We start from the raw sequence: 16,435 nt of genomic DNA on the forward strand, positions 1-16,435 counted from the left end.
ATGTGACAGCCATGCCCAAATGTGGATAAATAAATGGCGAAAAGCAATTATCAAAACTCCCTGCTTGATGCCAGCCAGGTAAGCGGTTTTACGCCCAGTGTGCCGCCATCATGCAACATTCCGCACGCTGAAACCCAAAGCCAATTTGAAAGTTCTATTCACAGCATGGGTATCACATGCACAACATATCGACTTTATATAAATACGTGATGTCAATCGGAGGGTTCACTTTTCGGTACATCTTCGTTATCCAGTACAGGCATGACTACCTTTAAAACGCCGGACGACGAGGAACTAGGCTGTAACGACATGCCATTGTGTGCGGCGAGCGACACCTCAGCGGAGTTCAGGTCTTCTAACTGGGGAACCTTTGCAGGGCGGGAGAATCCACTTAAAAATTCGTAGGGGTTGTCACTGTCAGTTGACAGGCGTATCGCACCACGATGGTGACGTTTGGGTCGAACATTCACTGGTGGGAAGAGTCGCCGCAGTACCTATAAGTTTCTTGGTTAGACAGTATATACGTATACATCCTGAATGATCGATTACCCATGGACCAAGAGTGTTATGCCGCGCCTGTGATATAGTCGCGGGAATGACTCTAGCAGCTAGGATGTAAGGGGGGATGGTGGGAGGAAGTGCAGGCGGCTCCGCCAACGACGGCCGAGGGAATGGATCCGGCGTTGGTTTCATGGCGTCGCCCTCTTTATGGCTTGTTTCATAATGGTGACGGAGTTGGCGCGTTGAACGCGAAGTCTCGTCGCAGCCTATAGGCGAGTGTTAATCCAGATGTTGAGACCCCAGACGTAAGGATGAAGGGGATAGCTCTTTCACCTTCATAGATACAGCATAGAGGATACCATGCATGTCGATCTATATGTTTGAAGAAACTTTCCTGATCGGCGAAGATCTGGCCGCAGTGATGCCAACTACATATGTGCACCGACTATGTCAATCGTTAGCTAACCGCGAACCAAAGAATATACAACCACGCACCTCGTCTCCTCCTAACTCTACACTGTCTCCATGGAATCTCCTCAAATGAGCCAGCAGAGTTTTTGCCGAGTTCAAAATCATGTCGCATTCCTTCCACATACACGGTCGTCTTCGGGCTTTCTCGCCAGCTTCCCAGACCATCTTGGATTCTTCCAAATCTACAGAAGAACGTCGATCACTCCCTGATACCTTCAAGTCCAGCGACACGACTAACCATACTCTTCAATTACACTACCAGGAATCGAATCTACATATTTACATGATCAAATTTCAATTAAACCACTTGACCAAGAGTGCTTTCATACCTGCACCCGCCGACTCTCGTCTCGATGACGTATCTTCCGTGGATTCTGATATAGAATAATTTCTATCAACGGCCTGTCGCTTGCCCGCTTTCTTAAGATACCTCGCAACATAGGGCGGAGGCGGGGGAATTACAACTTCAACCTGCCGAAGTTTTCCCGACTTTCTGGACTGAGCGGCGACCCCGTGTTCTTGTTGACCATCGAAGTCTGTCGGCGTATCGGGAGGGCCATGGAAGTTCATGTCGGTGTCAGGAATAGATTGGTCAACAGGGGAACTCGAAGAGCGAAGAAACAACGGTGTCTTAACGTCGTCGAGTGGCTTCTTTTTGGGAGACCTCGGGGGAGACTTGATTGGGATCTCAACGGATACAGCCGACCGTGGTCGTTTCTTCGGAACCTCCCGCTGTGGGGGGAGCGCGATGCCCGACGAACTTGGAAACTGATTGGTCTCCGCGCCGTATGGCTGCAGCTGTGGGGTTGGTTTGGGGAAAGAGGGGAGCCTGGACACCATGGGGCGAAGGGGGAGAGAGGCAAACGCAGAAGTAGGGCTAAAGACAGGATCCGACGATGATGGTTGTGGAAGTGCCTTTATATGGGGTGGAAGTGGCTCAGGCACTATTGTCGTGGCCGTTGCTAGAACCTTTGCTGATGCCTCGTCGTGTGGGCCAGGAGACGAGGGTGTCGGTGAGAGATGCGCGATGGGAGGTATTACGCCGTCATCGACGTTCATATCTGGTGCAAAGGACTGTAGGCCATTGACTGAACTCGAAGCAGTAGCTCCAGGTTCAACACTCTTCTCCGGTTGTTTCTTGCTTGTGACGCTGTTGCCGGATGGGCCATTAGTAGGTGGTGTCTTCCCAAGGGCTCGTAGAATGTCTCTCGCTAGTTGCCCGGCTTTCTTCCCCTTTGCAGGCGTTGTTTGAATGGGATCAGCGGCAGTCGCATTGGATGAATTCGACGGCTTCGCTGAAGACGTAGGTTGGACGGTGTCATGCTTGGTCGCATCAGTAGATTGGGATGGCTTAGCTACGCCGGACGGGGTGAAAGTAGAAGACAGCTGCGGCGTTGAAGACGTCGTTGACTTGGCTGCGGGTGTCACCGCTCCCGGGACTAGTCGCTTCCAATGAGTTAGAAACCGAAGCAAAGTCTCCTTAGTGAGTTCCTCCAATTTGTATCTTTCTTCCGGTACCCCATTCGCTGTCAATGTCACCCAGACCTGGCTCAGTTCGTCCTTGTAGACTCGGATGGTTTGCATATCGCAGTAGTAGGTCTTTGGCCTGCCTGTCGCAGCAAATTTGGGCAATTCCTGCTCAAGGAACGTAACCAAAGAAGGTATCCATTGCTTGGCTTCTTCTTCTGGTAGCGCCGATCGTGTCGAAGATTTCTGGGTTTGGCTGCTCCAAGTAGGCAGAGCAGAGGCCGATGATGAACTTGAAGCCTGAGACATCTTCGCCGGCTTGCCCTAGGAGTAATGGTATCATTGCACAAGTATACACGAAGTATACATACCATAGATGAAGGGGTAGATGCGGCTTTCGGCCCAAGGGCACCCTTTAGGGACGAGAAAGATGATTGCTCTGAAATAGATAGAAGAAATCACACGTAGGTTCAAGCGAGTGAGACTCGGGTTGATTACCTGTAATTGAAATATTGGTCTGAGGTTGGGCCGCGATAGGTGCACCCTGGATATGTATTCCCTGGGGAGGCCACCGTTGACCGGACACTGATGCAGGATTGACGTGTGATGTATTCACACTACTGGGACCAGGCGCACGATACTGAGGAGATAAACCAGATTGGGGGCGCTGGTTGAAGGGCATGTACGGTTGTGCAATGGGTTGAGCTAAGCGAGCACGTTGCTGGGAGGGGTATGGATTGTGCATCGAGTTTTGTTGGGTCTGCTGTGGAGGAGGGTGAAAAAGTTGCGATTGGACATGTTGTTGCTGGGTTCGATGAGATGGTCCCAATCTTGAAGATGTCCCCTAGCAAAAAAGAAATATGTATGGTTCCCGAGCACAAACAAGGCACTCACTGGACTGGGAAGCTCCTCGATTCTCGCAGAAGGACGAGGCCCAAGCAGTGTCTCATGCGGCTGGACGGTAGGGGAATATGCAGGCCCAGACCTCAGCCGCGCGAGTTCCTGTCTTTATGAAAATGATCTCAATACTAAAACATAACTCAGGTTTGTCCACTCACTTTGCCCTCTCTCCAGATTCAACCATTTTCTCGAGCGCCGTATAGTGCGAGTACCCACTGTCGACTGTCGACTTGAACGCGTCGAGTTGAGCCTGCATTGCCTGGATCTGTCGGTCGTATAAGGCCTTGGCTTCGTGGTCAACGACCGGCCACGCGTTTGTCATAGGAAGAGCAAGAGCATTATTGGGCACATTCAGAGGCAAGCCACTCGGGAGGGACACATTGCTTCCTGGTCCATACAGCGCGGCGTAAGGGTTAACGTTCCTATGATCATGATTATCGTTGGACATGTCGCGTAATGTCTCCCGTCCCTCGAGTGACAAGGCCACAGATACGGTCTTGGTAAAGGCTAAGGCAAGTAGTGCAGCAAGTCGGCCCAGCGAAATCTCGCAGAAGTGGTCTCTAACGACTAGCAGGTCGAGAAACCACTCGCGGCAAAGCTCTTAGCTAACGGTGATGGAGGAAAGGGCGCAAGGAAGTGACCGTGAGAATTATCGTCACTGAAACTTCTGTTTGTGCCTGCTTGGAATAGAGGTGCACGGAACGGACACTGAGCGTCCGATCGTACCTTCACCTATGGCTTCTCTCTCCCGGCTCTGGAGTCGCTGTGCGGCGCGTTCTTTTGCCTCGGTTTCCTCTTCTTCACCGCCGGTGAACACAGGCTCAGTGGGCCCATATCAAGTTTTTGATCGGCACGCTAAAACCCTACAAAGAGACCGCGCCGCAACGCGCGATGGCGGGGAGCGGAGCAGGACGGTAGATTATCTTCGGGATGAGGTCGCGAGTCGCATGATGGAGAGGTTGCTGGTATGTAGTGCTTCAAAATAACATTGTTCTTGGTATCCTCACAGGACGAGCGCAGGACATTAAACGACAGTTCAATACTATACTGGACCTTGGCTCAGGTCCCGGCCACTTTACAAAGCTGATTGGAAAGGACCGCGCGCAGAAAGTCGTGATGCTAGATTCGAGTGGTCCGTAATTTCCCCCGGCAACAAGTAGAAATAATTCCAAATTCGCGTAGAGACACTCCTGCACCGAGACCCTGCGTCTACCTTCGAAGGTAGGTCAGTGGCGTCGCTCACCCGTAGCAATTGCATGACACTTCCCAGTCGAAGTAGAACGAATATGCGCCGATGAGGAACAACTGCTTGATGTTGTAGGCCGCAACTCACAGGAAGCCGTCACTTCTTGTTTGAGCCTTCACTGGGTAAATGACTTGCCTGGTATGAGTACTCCTGCCCCATCCACTCGCTACTGTGCTGACAATTACCAGGTATATTGATCCAAATCCGAGAATCTCTCCAACCCGACGGGCTGTTCCTGGGAGCCATGTTAGGCGGTGACACACTTTTCGAACTAAGGTCTTCTTCATCCGCATTTTTCAGGACTACCCTACTAATCACGCGTGTATGACCATGATATATGCAGAACATCCTTGCAACTAGCCGAAGTTGAGCGTGAAGGCGGAATCTCTCCACACGTCTCGCCGATGACGGATACGCGGGACATGACGAATCTCCTAGGTCGCGCGGGGTTCACGCTTCTCACCGTGGACACGGACGAAGTGAAGGTGGGGTACCCAAGTATCTGGGAGCTCATGGAAGATCTGCAAGATATGGGTGAAAGTAATGCTATTTTTGGACGGTACGTTGTTCTCCGTTCTCCGTGTAGGCAGAATCGATGAAGAGGAATGGATGTGTTGATAGCCGACCGCTGATCCATCGGGATACACTGACTGCCGCATCAGCTATCTACAAAGGTACGCGGTGTGCTTGCTCGTAAAATACCTACCGCCGAGCCAGGACTATTCGTATTGTAGCCCTCCATGGAAACAAAGACGGTTCGATTCCAGCGACTTTCCAGATCATTTACATGGTACGTGTCTGATACTCACGAGAATGAGACTGAGACTGAGACATGCCACACTGCGTGTAGATTGGATGGAAACCATCACCTACGCAGCCTAAACCCTTGGAGAGAGGGTCAGGCAAGGTTAACTTGAAGGAAGTGTTGTAGTGTACGTATACTTATTTGGCCTACTCCCCGAAGCTTTGTGACCTCCCGAGCTCGGTCTCGCAGTTGTGGGTACGGCAGTCGTGACAAGATGCGTCCTCAAATTCAGACAATACCTCTAAAGCTGTACCAGGAGCCAGTCATACGTAGATATAGCACCCATATGGAGCCGACATCCGGAACGGACCAGCGTTGACATATATTGAAATCTGGAGCGACGCTCTGGCTGTTTGATGTGAATTTGAGTGGAATATGCTCTTCGTCTATCAAGGGTTATGTGCGTGAATTCGAAGGTTAGGGTCGCAACATGATCAATGGTAACACAGGTTGTATAGTTGGAATATATTTAGACCTCACATCCGATATCGTCGTGCCACCGAAAGCAAGAATGTGTACCAGTGGCCTTCTTAAGGCGGAGATTGCGTTTGTCTAGCTCTATGAGCGGTGATATGAGTCACACGATCAACAGCACCTTGAAGTTCGACCAATCCATTCGTCGCTGATTTGCAAGGAGTCAAATCAACTACCGTTGCAGCAAAGCCTATGAAACGCACCGTTGTTGAGGTTGTTGAAATTGTTTCTACCGCCAACGAATCCGCCAAAATTGTAGATCGGACCAAAGTATTTATCGCCTTCGTTGATGTTGACTCGAGGGAGGTTGAGACGCGCAGCTTCGGTAATCACTTGGGTCAGGTCCCTAATGCAGTCTGAAAGCTGGTCCGCTAATCGTCCAACCTGGAGGGAGCTGTTGCCCGTCACCGTTATCTCATCTGTGGAACGTGAGATGTTTGCTTGTACGGAGCACGGGAAGGACCTGAATGTGACGACAGATGCAGTAGCTAAGGGGTTGATATTGACGGGGACGATTGAGGAGTCGAAGGAGTTCCGTCGGGGCCTCTCATGAGAAGCAGAAGCGACGAAAGGATGGCCCCCACGTTCAGGCGTAGACGCTGAGCCTTCCGAGTAATTTGACCATGTAAAGAGCGAGTAAAAGGGTTCAGCCTCGGAAGACAGGCTTGCAGAATTGAGGCGATTGCTGCTGGATAGATCAATTGATCCTGTAATTACAGACGCGTCTGTCATGGTGATGGGTGTATTGCTTATGTGTACAGTACTTCTAGATAATGTGGCTCGTTCCAGCTTGAAGACCGGCTTCGCGTGAAATCACTGCGGTGTCAGAAGGCTTCCGGAGAACGGCATTATGCAATAGAAAGCTACCTGGGTTCTAATTGGGATCAAACCCATCTTCATCGGTATCTTCAAGAGTAGAAAGTGTTTGAGCCTGCGGGAGATAGGAATCTTGATCCCTTGTGTTTGCATCATTGATTTATTTATTAGATCCTCGATGCGGTCGAGCTCCTTCTTGAGTGTAGCATCCCCTTCTGCACTTGAGACTTCCCTACGCAGCTCTCGAGTGATACGGCTCAGTTCCTGACAAAGTCGCAGATGTTCCTCAAAGACAATTTGCCCTAATTGAGTCAGCCTAATAGACAGCATTCAGTGGCGTACTACGGGAAACGGTATCAGAACATATACCTGATCGAATCGAGTAGTCTGTTATCCACGCGTTCCCTCGAGAGTCGCCCCCGAGCTTCTGTTGTGACAACACGGATGATATTCCAGGCAGACTCGACCGTGTTCTCGAAACGCATTAAGCCGGACTTGAGCCGAAACGTTGGTGTCCAGAAATCCTCCAAGAGGTGCTCTTCCCTTCGTTTACCTTCGCCCTCTTCCACCTCCGTCCACATCGTCGTGATGAAGGTGACATGCCGGACAGTGCCTTTTGTATGCAAGACCTTGCATAACTTAAGGTTACGTGCGACGGATACTCGGCGATTGTCCGTTATTCGATGGGCGTAGATGATGCCTGTGAGGACAATGTTCCGGGTCCTGAAAGATAGAAAACTTTCATTATTATCAGTAAAACGATTGAACAGGAACGTACACTTTTTCCCACCATGCTGCAGTAAACCCCAGGCCATCAATATCTGGCGTATCTATAAAAACGATATCCTCCTTGTCATCACGATACCGAACTACCTCCAGTTGCCTGGTACATGGATCCAAGTTATGTCCTACATGTCTGTTGTTATGCCGTGTGGCGGTGTTGATGAACTAATGGTTAGATACGTGCCAGTGAATAGTAGAACCAGATAACTTCACGGAGAATCAACGAACTGTGCTTTTCCCGGAACCAGTAAGGCCCAAAAGACTGGGGTGTAGTAAGTTAAGAGTAAAAAGACTCCAAGAGGGCAACGTACACTATAATGATATCGCTGGGCTTAAGATCTTTGACATCGATACAGGCGACCGTAGGCATTGTCGTGCAATGAGGAATAGACGAGACAGACGCAAATCCGCCTGCCTTTCAATGAACGTTGTAAACGCGAGGCCTGACAAACGAAGTGAAATGATTGGTGGGTTGGACTGATTAACCAAGATTAGGCCGCAGGCAATTCCGGATAGTCATGACATCTGCTATACCAGATGTTTTCAATGAGGTACAATTTACTTCGATTTTTAGCGTCTGGTCGTCTGAGGAGGATTTAGTCCACTTTGATAACGACTTTCCCAACATGTGCCTGAGACTCCAAGTATTTGAACGCTTCGGGCGTTTGGCCGAACGAGAATACTTTGCCAATGACTGGTCGGAGGTCGTGGGCACAAATCAGCCGAAGCATGTCATTGAATCTATGAGGGGAGGAGATAGCATCAGCAAGTATATTCACTGCCTCCTACGCGAGGGCGATCGCGGTCGAACGTACTGTGTTACTGAACCAATCAAGACACCGCGCAAATGGGCGGCTTTCCCGATGATGGGACCAACAAGGCTGGTGTCATCCCCCTACAGTCGCGGTTGTCGTTCGCTGATCAATCAAGTATTTTCACTGTTTATAACGGAATTACCTGAGCCAGGAAACCGATCATATGAATCCAGCCAGAATGTTTGATGGACTGGAGTGACTTGAGCAACGTACCAGGCCCGCCCACCTTATACCATGGAAATGTATCCGTGAGTTACTGCTGCCAACTGGCAATGGCACCAATGGCACCTACTTCGATCACATGGTCAACTCCACGACCATTTGTCTGACAAAGGGACGCGGGGACATATCAGAATCATCTCGTTTTGGTGTAGAAATGGATATGAGATATCCGCTCACAATTGTCTTAACGGTCTCTTCCCAATCTGGAGTCGTCTTGTAGTTGATAAGGTGTTTCGCACCGAGTTTAGAAGCTAGCTTCAACTTCTCATCTGAGGAGGAGGTCGCGATGACCGTGGCACCGGATGCCACGGCGAATTGAAGTCCGAAGCTAATTATAAGGATATTGATTTAAACCATGAGAGTAGAGGGTCGAAACACTGGTTGCGCACATGGATACTCCCCCTGTTCCTCGAATGAGGACGTAGTCGCCGGCCTTGACAGGAATGGGACCAAGGAGAGCATTGTACGCCGTCAATGCAGCGCAGCTGTGTAGGCCAGACCGTAGTTCAGCGGGGCTACGAATCATGTCATATAAACAGGGTACGTACGGAAGAGTCGACGCCTCTTCGAAGGAGAGATGATCGGGAATACGCCCAAGGCCCTGGAGAAGTCCCATTTAACTAAACAGCTTTGTAGTCCAATGAGAAGCGCACCTCAGCAGGACAAATAACGTATTGGGATAATACACCGTGAACAGGTCCACCACTCATAGCTTCCGGCGCGGCATTTCCATCGACGTGCATCTGAGCGAAATTACAGCATACTCGATCTCCGGGTGTCCACTTGCCCCGCGCGTCTTCGCCGACCACAGCAATTTCGCCGCTGTAGTCAGAGCAAGGCACCAGGTCCTCTTGCATTCTAACAACCTTTCATTAGCATGGCATAAACCATCAGGATGAGATGATAATGCACATCATATCACCCCCATAAAGCCCCTTTGCTATAGCCAAATCACGGTACTAGAAGATAGGGGGAAGATAAAGAGAAATCCTCTTTGCGAGCTCGCTTGGAATTAACCTACGTTTAGCGACACTGCTCGTACCTGAACTAGCACCTCGGTAGACTTCAGAGACCTAATCGAGCTTTCCTTGATCGTCAGGTTGTCCAAGGACCCAATCTACGAAGGAGTCAATCGTCAAATCGTTAAACAGCGCCCTCTCTGAAGAAACGGACCTTTGAAAGGACGTACTGCTTGGTAGTCGTTGGGGTAGACATAGTTCTGCAGAGCGGAACTATTTGCTCACTGTGCAGAAGATATATTGTTGGGCCCTGCAAGGATGTGTAAGCTATTTACCACTAAAATCGGAAATTAATCGTGCCCTCTTGGCTCAGCTGGCGTCATCCGGTCGAGCATCCGCTGCAATAACTGAGGCAGATCAGGCATAATGATGGAGTTGTTATTCCAAACGGAAGGCTGACACGACAATGAAGAACAAGACCATTGGTCATGCGTCACGGTTCATGCATTGGAGTCGGGAATTCGAGTCAGGGAGCTCGGTGACTTTGTGGCTTGCTTGCTTGCCCTTTTCCACCCACGTGTGTAAGTCTCAACGCGAGGCATGTCCGGAGGCCTGAGGTCTAGCGGAGACACACTCTTCTCCATTCGACTCGTGGCCAGCTTCCTCGCGTACTATTTGTAGTACCATGGAACACCACACGGATCTGTTATCCATCCGGTTCGTGTCCATGAAGCGCGTGATCATTCACCATCACATTTCAAAGCTCCTTTTCATAGTCTCATCCCTACAGTCTATCGACTGAACTAGCTCAGCACGCGAGACAAGGGAAAATAACCGTGGCATCGATATCGCGACGTACCCAAGGATGTTGACGACGCCGATCGTTTGGATTCCATGAATAATAGGTACATCATCTATATCTCTACGGCTGGCCTTGCGCCGAGGAGATGAAGTTTTGTTTCCAAGACAGTGGGCTTGGGGCGCTCGAATGAAGAGGACATATGTGGTGGCGGAGGAGCCAGGCTGGACGGGCCGACAAGGCTCCACTTAGTCGACCGCCTTTTGAATGGGAGGTTCGACTTTCGTATCGGCAACGGGTGGGTGTTTCCCATCATCATCACCTTCATGGCCTTCCTTGCCATCATCTTCCTCTGCTTCCGGTTCGTTTGTCCGGAACTTCCGCTTGGGTACGACGGCATACAAGGCCTGTTCCCAGTCTTTAGTCTCCGCCCATTTGATGAGGATCTCCATTACTTGGTTCACGGTGAGCACTTTGCGAGTGGGCATCTGGGCAAGGTAGCGCCCGATGGGCAGCCTCGCAGCACGAACACCAGATTCTTTGGCTTTATTCAAGCACAAGTTCTACAACGGTGGCCGTTTAGAGCTTAATTAATATCTCTGATAAAGAATTCCAACCTTGTACCGATTATGATCGCATATTCCGCCGATGATGTAGGTTTCGTCTTCTTTGAGTTCCAGGAGTTCATAGTCTGCATCTGCCGTGAGATAGACGACGTTGCCTTGTTCCGTTACACCGTCACCCCACAGTTTCTCGTATCCCTCTTGCCACCATTGCGTGTTGGTCCATCGCTTATATCCAGCATCATTCAAACTTTCCAGACGGGCCAAGGTGCGGCCGTTTAATGACGAGAAGAAGAGGGAGAATGGATACATTGCATGACGGTTTGCGCTATAGGTATACGCTAGCTGCGATGTCAACGATACAATTTCCTGTGGATGCTCAGTCAGTTGCAGATCGCGGGTGTCAAAGCCGAGGGCCTCACCTTCTCATTCATCTTATCATCGAAGCCAAGATCGAGGACTACTTTCCCCTTAAAATCGGTCACGACGCGCGGTTTCTTGCTGGCCCTCTTATCATCCTCGTCGTCGAGCTCGCCGGCTGCTCGCTTCAACGCGTGCAGTCGTTTCTTCTCTTTGCGCGCTTCTTTCTCGCGCGCCCGGCGCTCGAGCTTGTTGGCTGCAAACCGCTCTGCCTTTGCCTGCTTCTTGAGGGCGTTTTTCGAAAGGGGGGCGGGGGGAGCAGTGTTATCAGGCATCGGGCGTCAGGCACTGCAGGAACGATATGGGACGAGGCTGAATTGAGATGGACAGAGTTCCCGGTAAATGCCGAGAAGGCGGACACAGTGAGTTCAGATTGGGACTGGGTCTGCAACTGACCAGCCACTATCACTGTTTCTCCTCGACCACCATGCCGCCCGCCTCATCGTCCTCATCGTCGCCGCCGTCGCAGGAGCCCCTCAAGTTCATTTCCCTGCCGCCAAAGTCGAGGCACTCAGCCACAGTCTTCTTCATCCATGTACGTGCTGCTCCCCCATTTTCTCATTTTTCTCACAAGCCTTCCAACGGTGACGCCAACTTCTATGATTCACGATCTTCTTCATCATCCCTCCTCTGACCCCCATTCTTCGACCCTCGTATTCCACACCGTTCTGCACGCGCTCATCACATCAATGTCTCTCAGGGCCTTGGAGATACAGGTCATGGCTGGAAGCCCGTAGCAGATATGTTCCGTCTCGACCCTGCCCTTAGCCATGTCAAGTGGATTCTCCCCCATTCGTGAGTCCCCCTCGTCATTCTGCTTCTCTAGTCATCAACGCTCGTCATCGTCTGGCGGCGAGGTGATCTTCAGTGCATGGTTCCTGGCTCGCGATCTGGCGCCTGGCGCCCATTGATTCCCCGTATTCGATTGGCTGAAATTGACATAATTGACGACACATACGATAGACCTGTACGCGCGGTCCAAGCAAACTTGGGCATGGAAATGCCGTCGTGGTGCGTGGACAACAGAACCCAAGTCTTGCTTTGATCACACTCACGGTTATTGATAGGTTCGATATCTACTCATTTGGATTTAATACGGACGAAGACGAAGTGGGAATGATTCAGTCCGCGCGGTCCATAAATCAACTTATCATGAACGAAGTCGAATCTGGTATGGATCCCAGCCGTATCATCTTGGGCGGCTTCAGTCAGGGCGCCACTATGTCGTTACTCACAGGCATGATGAGTGAGCTCAAGCTTGGTGGCATCATTGTGTTGAGTGGGTGGTTGACGCTGCGGTCAAAATTCAAGGAGGCGAGTTGCACGTTTTTCATTTGCACCATTCGCCTCCGGTGATCCGATCTCAGACTTTATCCTTATCCCCATCATGATTGGGCGTCACCCACTAACACCACTCTTCTGTGACCCCACAGATCGCTTCTGCACACGCAGCATCAACACCAGTCTTCTGGGGGCAGGGAGCCCAAGATTCGTTGGTAAAATCGACATTCGGGCGGGAGTCTGCCGATTTCCTGGTCACGGAACTGGGCATGCCAGTTGGTGTGCCCAATGAGTGCCGTGGTCTGTCGTTTATAACTTACGACAACCTCGGCCATGCTACGAACCCCATGGAGCTGGACGATGTATGCAATTGGATGAAGAAGGCAATACCTGCGGAAAAGGCTCGAAAATGAATCCCACTCGGGCAGTTTCTCTCTTCTCTGCTTTCTTCTCGGGTTGTTATCTATGGTTTTGCATTGTACTGCTCTGTCGCTCCGCATCTCGTCGTCCTTGTATTTTTTATTGTTGGTAATGGCTGGTTCAAGCGCACTGTTGCATGTGGGTTTCTGACCGGGTCCCTTGTTTCACTAGTCGATCATAACTGCTTTCTCCAGCCAACTGTACAACTTGATTATGGAAGCTATTGTGCTTACCATTATCATTTCCCCTTTCCCCCCGTAACTTAAAACGGTGCTGCTCGCCCGTTCCGCGTTACCTCTTATCGATCATTACGCCTGCCCTTCTTTATACCTATCGGACTTCATTGATCACCAGAGGTTGTAATGACCTCATTTGGCTGTGGAGTTTGTTTCTTCTGTTGTACAGGTCGTCGCCCTTAGATTCTCTCTGTCTGCTATGCCATCTACGCCTCCCCATTCCCCTCGACACATAGTTCTAGGTTGTACATATTGATTCGGAATCATGCACATACACACACACGATGTACAATGACCTCCTTGGGACCTTGCTGGATTATGTTCTTTAAAACTATTACGCAATGTCAGGTACCTTGTGCGGAATTGGTCTCCTCCTCGATTCTCGATTCTGTGAGATTTGGACGATTAAGGTAAGTCGTAGACACTCGAATAAATCTAGGGACATTAGACGCTAAGCCTAAGTAGGAAGGCAGCCTTCTATAAAAGGAGCTAATGGATGAGCCACGAAGTCCAACAAGAACCGGGCTTATTGCAACACTACAACCTCCGCAGAATCAGTGGCATTTCCATATGCTCCAAGGCATCTACTTCTGCGCAAATGATATGTCCTTATGTCCGTCAATCCCCTCGTTCGACAATCAGTAACTATTTAAGTATAAATCGTGATACACATGGAAAACATGAGTATTCGTGTAGATCTTTCTCGATGGTTCTGATGTTGAGATGGAGAAAAGGCGCCGCAATGTTGCGTGATACCAGCTGGTCAAGCTGTGGTGAGTATGTAGCTCCCTTTGGCGTAGGGGGGATTGAACCTTCCCTCGGTACCATCAAACTCGGGCAGGGGTGGAATGGTCCGAATAGGCTTCGTCCTCTGCCAGCTACAGGCTCAAGGATCATCCTAGAGACTTTGAGAAGTCGCTCGGATGGGCGGAACGTCGAGATCGTGACGCCATGTTGAAAGTTCAATTAATTCATGGCTGTACGAATCCTGGCATTCTTCGATGTCAACTCACGTCCTCCTCAAAGGGCACGTTTGTATAAGCGACAAAATACATAACGGCATGCCGAGAGATTACATGTCACCCACTGAAATGAATTGTGGATGTGGTATCAAGGGACGACTAGAGACGGAAGCACTACGAAGGCTCTGCGTGCTCATTGGTTCCTCGGTCGATTGTAACGGTATTCGCCATTCTGGACTGCGTGGTTTATGAAACTCCTATCGCTCATATGGCGGTCGACATTCCGAGTTTCAAGGAACTCCTAGAGCTCCAGATAACTTCAAGGGGAATAGAACGGACATAGATACGGACAAGCCTGTCATACATAACTCAGGCCAGTCACTCGGTCGATGGCCGACTCCACTCTGTTTTTGTTGACAGACCGCGAGTTACTGTGAGGCACATAGCACGAATCTAATCTTCCGTGTGAAGGCCGTACGGAGAATGTCATACGGCGACTCCAGGTCACTCGGAGCCGAGGACTTAGTCGGTTCGCGGAGCTTCAGGGTCTTTGCTGAGGGGACTGGTATTGTCTTGGTTCTGGTCATGGCTACGTGGAAGCGATGCCCTACCTATTGGTAGGATGTCCTTCACATAAGGGACAATGAATATGCCAATTGTCGCGGTACATATAGTACTCTTCATTCCAAGGCTAAGAAGCTATGGGGTCAATACTCCCCCTTGTTTCCATAACCGCGCGACCACGAGGCCAGTGAATGCATTCAGTCAGGTCAACTGCAGCTACACGCTCCGATGCGCCCGTGGATAGATGGTAGTTCAGCATCACAAGTTCAATTGGCATATCGTGCGGGTTTGTGATACTCCTCGTGCCCCTACCAGATTCGTCGACGGTGCTAGATCTCCTTGAAGGGAGGCTTTTGAATCCTTTCCCCCGGTAGAATCATTGATGATCTTCATTCTTGCCTATCGATATCAACGTCAGTGTGTCATGAGACAGCTTCGGGATAGTATAAACGCTGGTGAAACTAATCATCCGCATCATGAGACCGCGATATACTTTGCGCGATAAATAGAGTCAGATAATACCTATTCCTGCCCTCCAGGTAGGTTTCATTTACCATCGCCCTCTGTCCCTCGTCCCCTCTTCTGTGGCACTTGGAAGTAAGTGCGATAAGGTCATGGGAAAGTATCGGAGATTGCCGAGTTTGTTATCGCAGCATGCTCGCAATGGGGCAGCAATCGCAGCGGTTCACCACATTTTCCGTCTAGTGACCCAAACATTGCTGTTATGCACGATATAGAGAACCCACCCAAGCCTGATGATTCGCCGCCACCATACACACTGATGGACGAGTCGGGCAATCAGGGAGCATCTTCCTCTGCGCCTCCGGGTGGTCCCCCCAGCACGATAGTCGTGACACCCCCTTCCCCCGTCAACGGAAGCCGGCCTATTTCGCCCTCGCAGAGACAAGTACAACTCTTCGGGCCAACACCATTGCAGCAATCGCAACCCCTGTTGATTCCGTACTATGACCCCCATTCGCCGTATTCCCTTTCACGAGCCGATTCGAGAACTCGGTGGCGGTTTATCGGTGCGGTGTTATGGACGGTCGTTCTGTGTGTCATATTCAGTGGAATATGCGTAGCATGGGACCAGGGATTCAGGTTCGATTGGGAGAGGAATTGGCCTGTAGGGGGAGGGAATAGCACACACCAACAACACTGGCAGGCTAGTTGACGGCGGTAGCCCAGGATTGACGCATTTTGTGGGTCAGTTGATTGCATTATACGGTTCTTGTTGTATTCTCATCGATTCTCCCGTTAGGGTACGCTATAGCTTTGGAGTCCTCTATTTCTTGAGTGACGGACTGGTTAAGACTTGGATTTTCTTTTTGAACTCATTATATCTTATCATAATAGGGACAGTCACGTTAGATCGCATCTTGTAAGCTACGAACACATTCTCTTTCTTTGTTATGCGCTCAATTACCTTCTGTCCTTGAGAGTATCAAAAGTCATAACCAACTTCTCCAGCCGCGCCCCGTAAACACGAGTACGTACCGACGAATGTCATGGCTCATTAGGCGTGCAAGTCGTCAACGCGGGAGTCCGTGGAGGGAGATCTTCACATTGGGCCATCTTCTGAGCAGGGAGCGACGTTCCAGTTTGCGCTTCTCATAGGCTTTGCAACCATCAAACCTCAACCTCCCACCGTTACAAAAAACCAACGCCTCTTGAATCTAACCTTCGGACTTCAAAGAAGTAATACCGCCACTTTCGATTCGCTACCGGGAA

The 16,435-nt window shown here is 50.3% G+C and overlaps 7 protein-coding genes across 7 annotated transcripts; 3 read left to right on the top strand and 4 right to left on the bottom strand.

Moving 5' to 3' along the window:
- Positions 1–212: 212 nt before the first annotated feature.
- PC9H_004679 (uncharacterized protein) lies at positions 213–3,787 on the bottom strand (the record flags this gene model as incomplete). The annotated part of the gene is made up of 10 exons (XM_036774261.1): positions 213–494; positions 550–767; positions 835–946; positions 997–1,154; positions 1,211–1,243; positions 1,302–2,763; positions 2,811–2,878; positions 2,938–3,283; positions 3,334–3,445; positions 3,498–3,787. 10 exons carry the CDS (start codon positions 3,785–3,787, stop codon positions 213–215), a joined length of 3,081 nt encoding a protein of 1,026 aa, XP_036632763.1.
- A 286-nt stretch (positions 3,788–4,073) lies between these two features.
- On the top strand, positions 4,074–5,516 carry PC9H_004680 (uncharacterized protein; the record flags this gene model as incomplete). Its single annotated transcript, XM_036774262.1, has 9 exons — positions 4,074–4,304; positions 4,360–4,471; positions 4,522–4,560; positions 4,610–4,723; positions 4,774–4,861; positions 4,929–5,144; positions 5,207–5,259; positions 5,320–5,375; positions 5,436–5,516. 9 exons carry the CDS (start codon positions 4,074–4,076, stop codon positions 5,514–5,516), a joined length of 990 nt encoding a protein of 329 aa, XP_036632764.1.
- Positions 5,517–5,859: 343 nt separating this feature from the next.
- Positions 5,860–7,833, bottom strand: PC9H_004681 (uncharacterized protein; the record flags this gene model as incomplete). Its single annotated transcript, XM_036774263.1, has 8 exons — positions 5,860–5,948; positions 5,986–6,012; positions 6,068–6,665; positions 6,732–6,996; positions 7,050–7,403; positions 7,459–7,628; positions 7,692–7,725; positions 7,775–7,833. The coding sequence occupies 8 exons, from the start codon at positions 7,831–7,833 to the stop codon at positions 5,860–5,862; spliced, it is 1,596 nt and encodes a 531-aa protein (XP_036632765.1).
- Positions 7,834–8,059: 226 nt separating this feature from the next.
- Positions 8,060–9,715, bottom strand: PC9H_004682 (uncharacterized protein; the record flags this gene model as incomplete). The annotated part of the gene is made up of 11 exons (XM_036774264.1): positions 8,060–8,204; positions 8,279–8,358; positions 8,421–8,504; positions 8,571–8,603; positions 8,678–8,828; positions 8,890–8,985; positions 9,049–9,101; positions 9,154–9,358; positions 9,413–9,459; positions 9,522–9,617; positions 9,674–9,715. 11 exons carry the CDS (start codon positions 9,713–9,715, stop codon positions 8,060–8,062), a joined length of 1,032 nt encoding a protein of 343 aa, XP_036632766.1.
- Positions 9,716–9,828: 113 nt separating this feature from the next.
- Positions 9,829–11,516, bottom strand: TRM10 (tRNA (guanine(9)-N(1))-methyltransferase; the record flags this gene model as incomplete). Its single annotated transcript, XM_036774265.1, has 4 exons — positions 9,829–9,866; positions 10,581–10,821; positions 10,876–11,190; positions 11,244–11,516. 4 exons carry the CDS (start codon positions 11,514–11,516, stop codon positions 9,829–9,831), a joined length of 867 nt encoding a protein of 288 aa, XP_036632767.1.
- A 152-nt stretch (positions 11,517–11,668) lies between these two features.
- PC9H_004684 (uncharacterized protein) lies at positions 11,669–12,935 on the top strand (the record flags this gene model as incomplete). The annotated part of the gene is made up of 5 exons (XM_036774266.1): positions 11,669–11,776; positions 11,942–12,036; positions 12,205–12,252; positions 12,309–12,555; positions 12,675–12,935. 5 exons carry the CDS (start codon positions 11,669–11,671, stop codon positions 12,933–12,935), a joined length of 759 nt encoding a protein of 252 aa, XP_036632768.1.
- A 2,493-nt stretch (positions 12,936–15,428) lies between these two features.
- On the top strand, positions 15,429–15,834 carry PC9H_004685 (uncharacterized protein; the record flags this gene model as incomplete). Its single annotated transcript, XM_036774267.1, has 2 exons — positions 15,429–15,732; positions 15,806–15,834. 2 exons carry the CDS (start codon positions 15,429–15,431, stop codon positions 15,832–15,834), a joined length of 333 nt encoding a protein of 110 aa, XP_036632769.1.
- Between the last annotated feature and the right edge of the window lie 601 nt (positions 15,835–16,435).

The sequence above is a fragment of the Pleurotus ostreatus genome, assembly GCF_014466165.1.
Source record: "Pleurotus ostreatus strain PC9 chromosome Unknown scaffold_3, whole genome shotgun sequence".
Taxonomy (NCBI): domain Eukaryota; kingdom Fungi; phylum Basidiomycota; class Agaricomycetes; order Agaricales; family Pleurotaceae; genus Pleurotus; species Pleurotus ostreatus.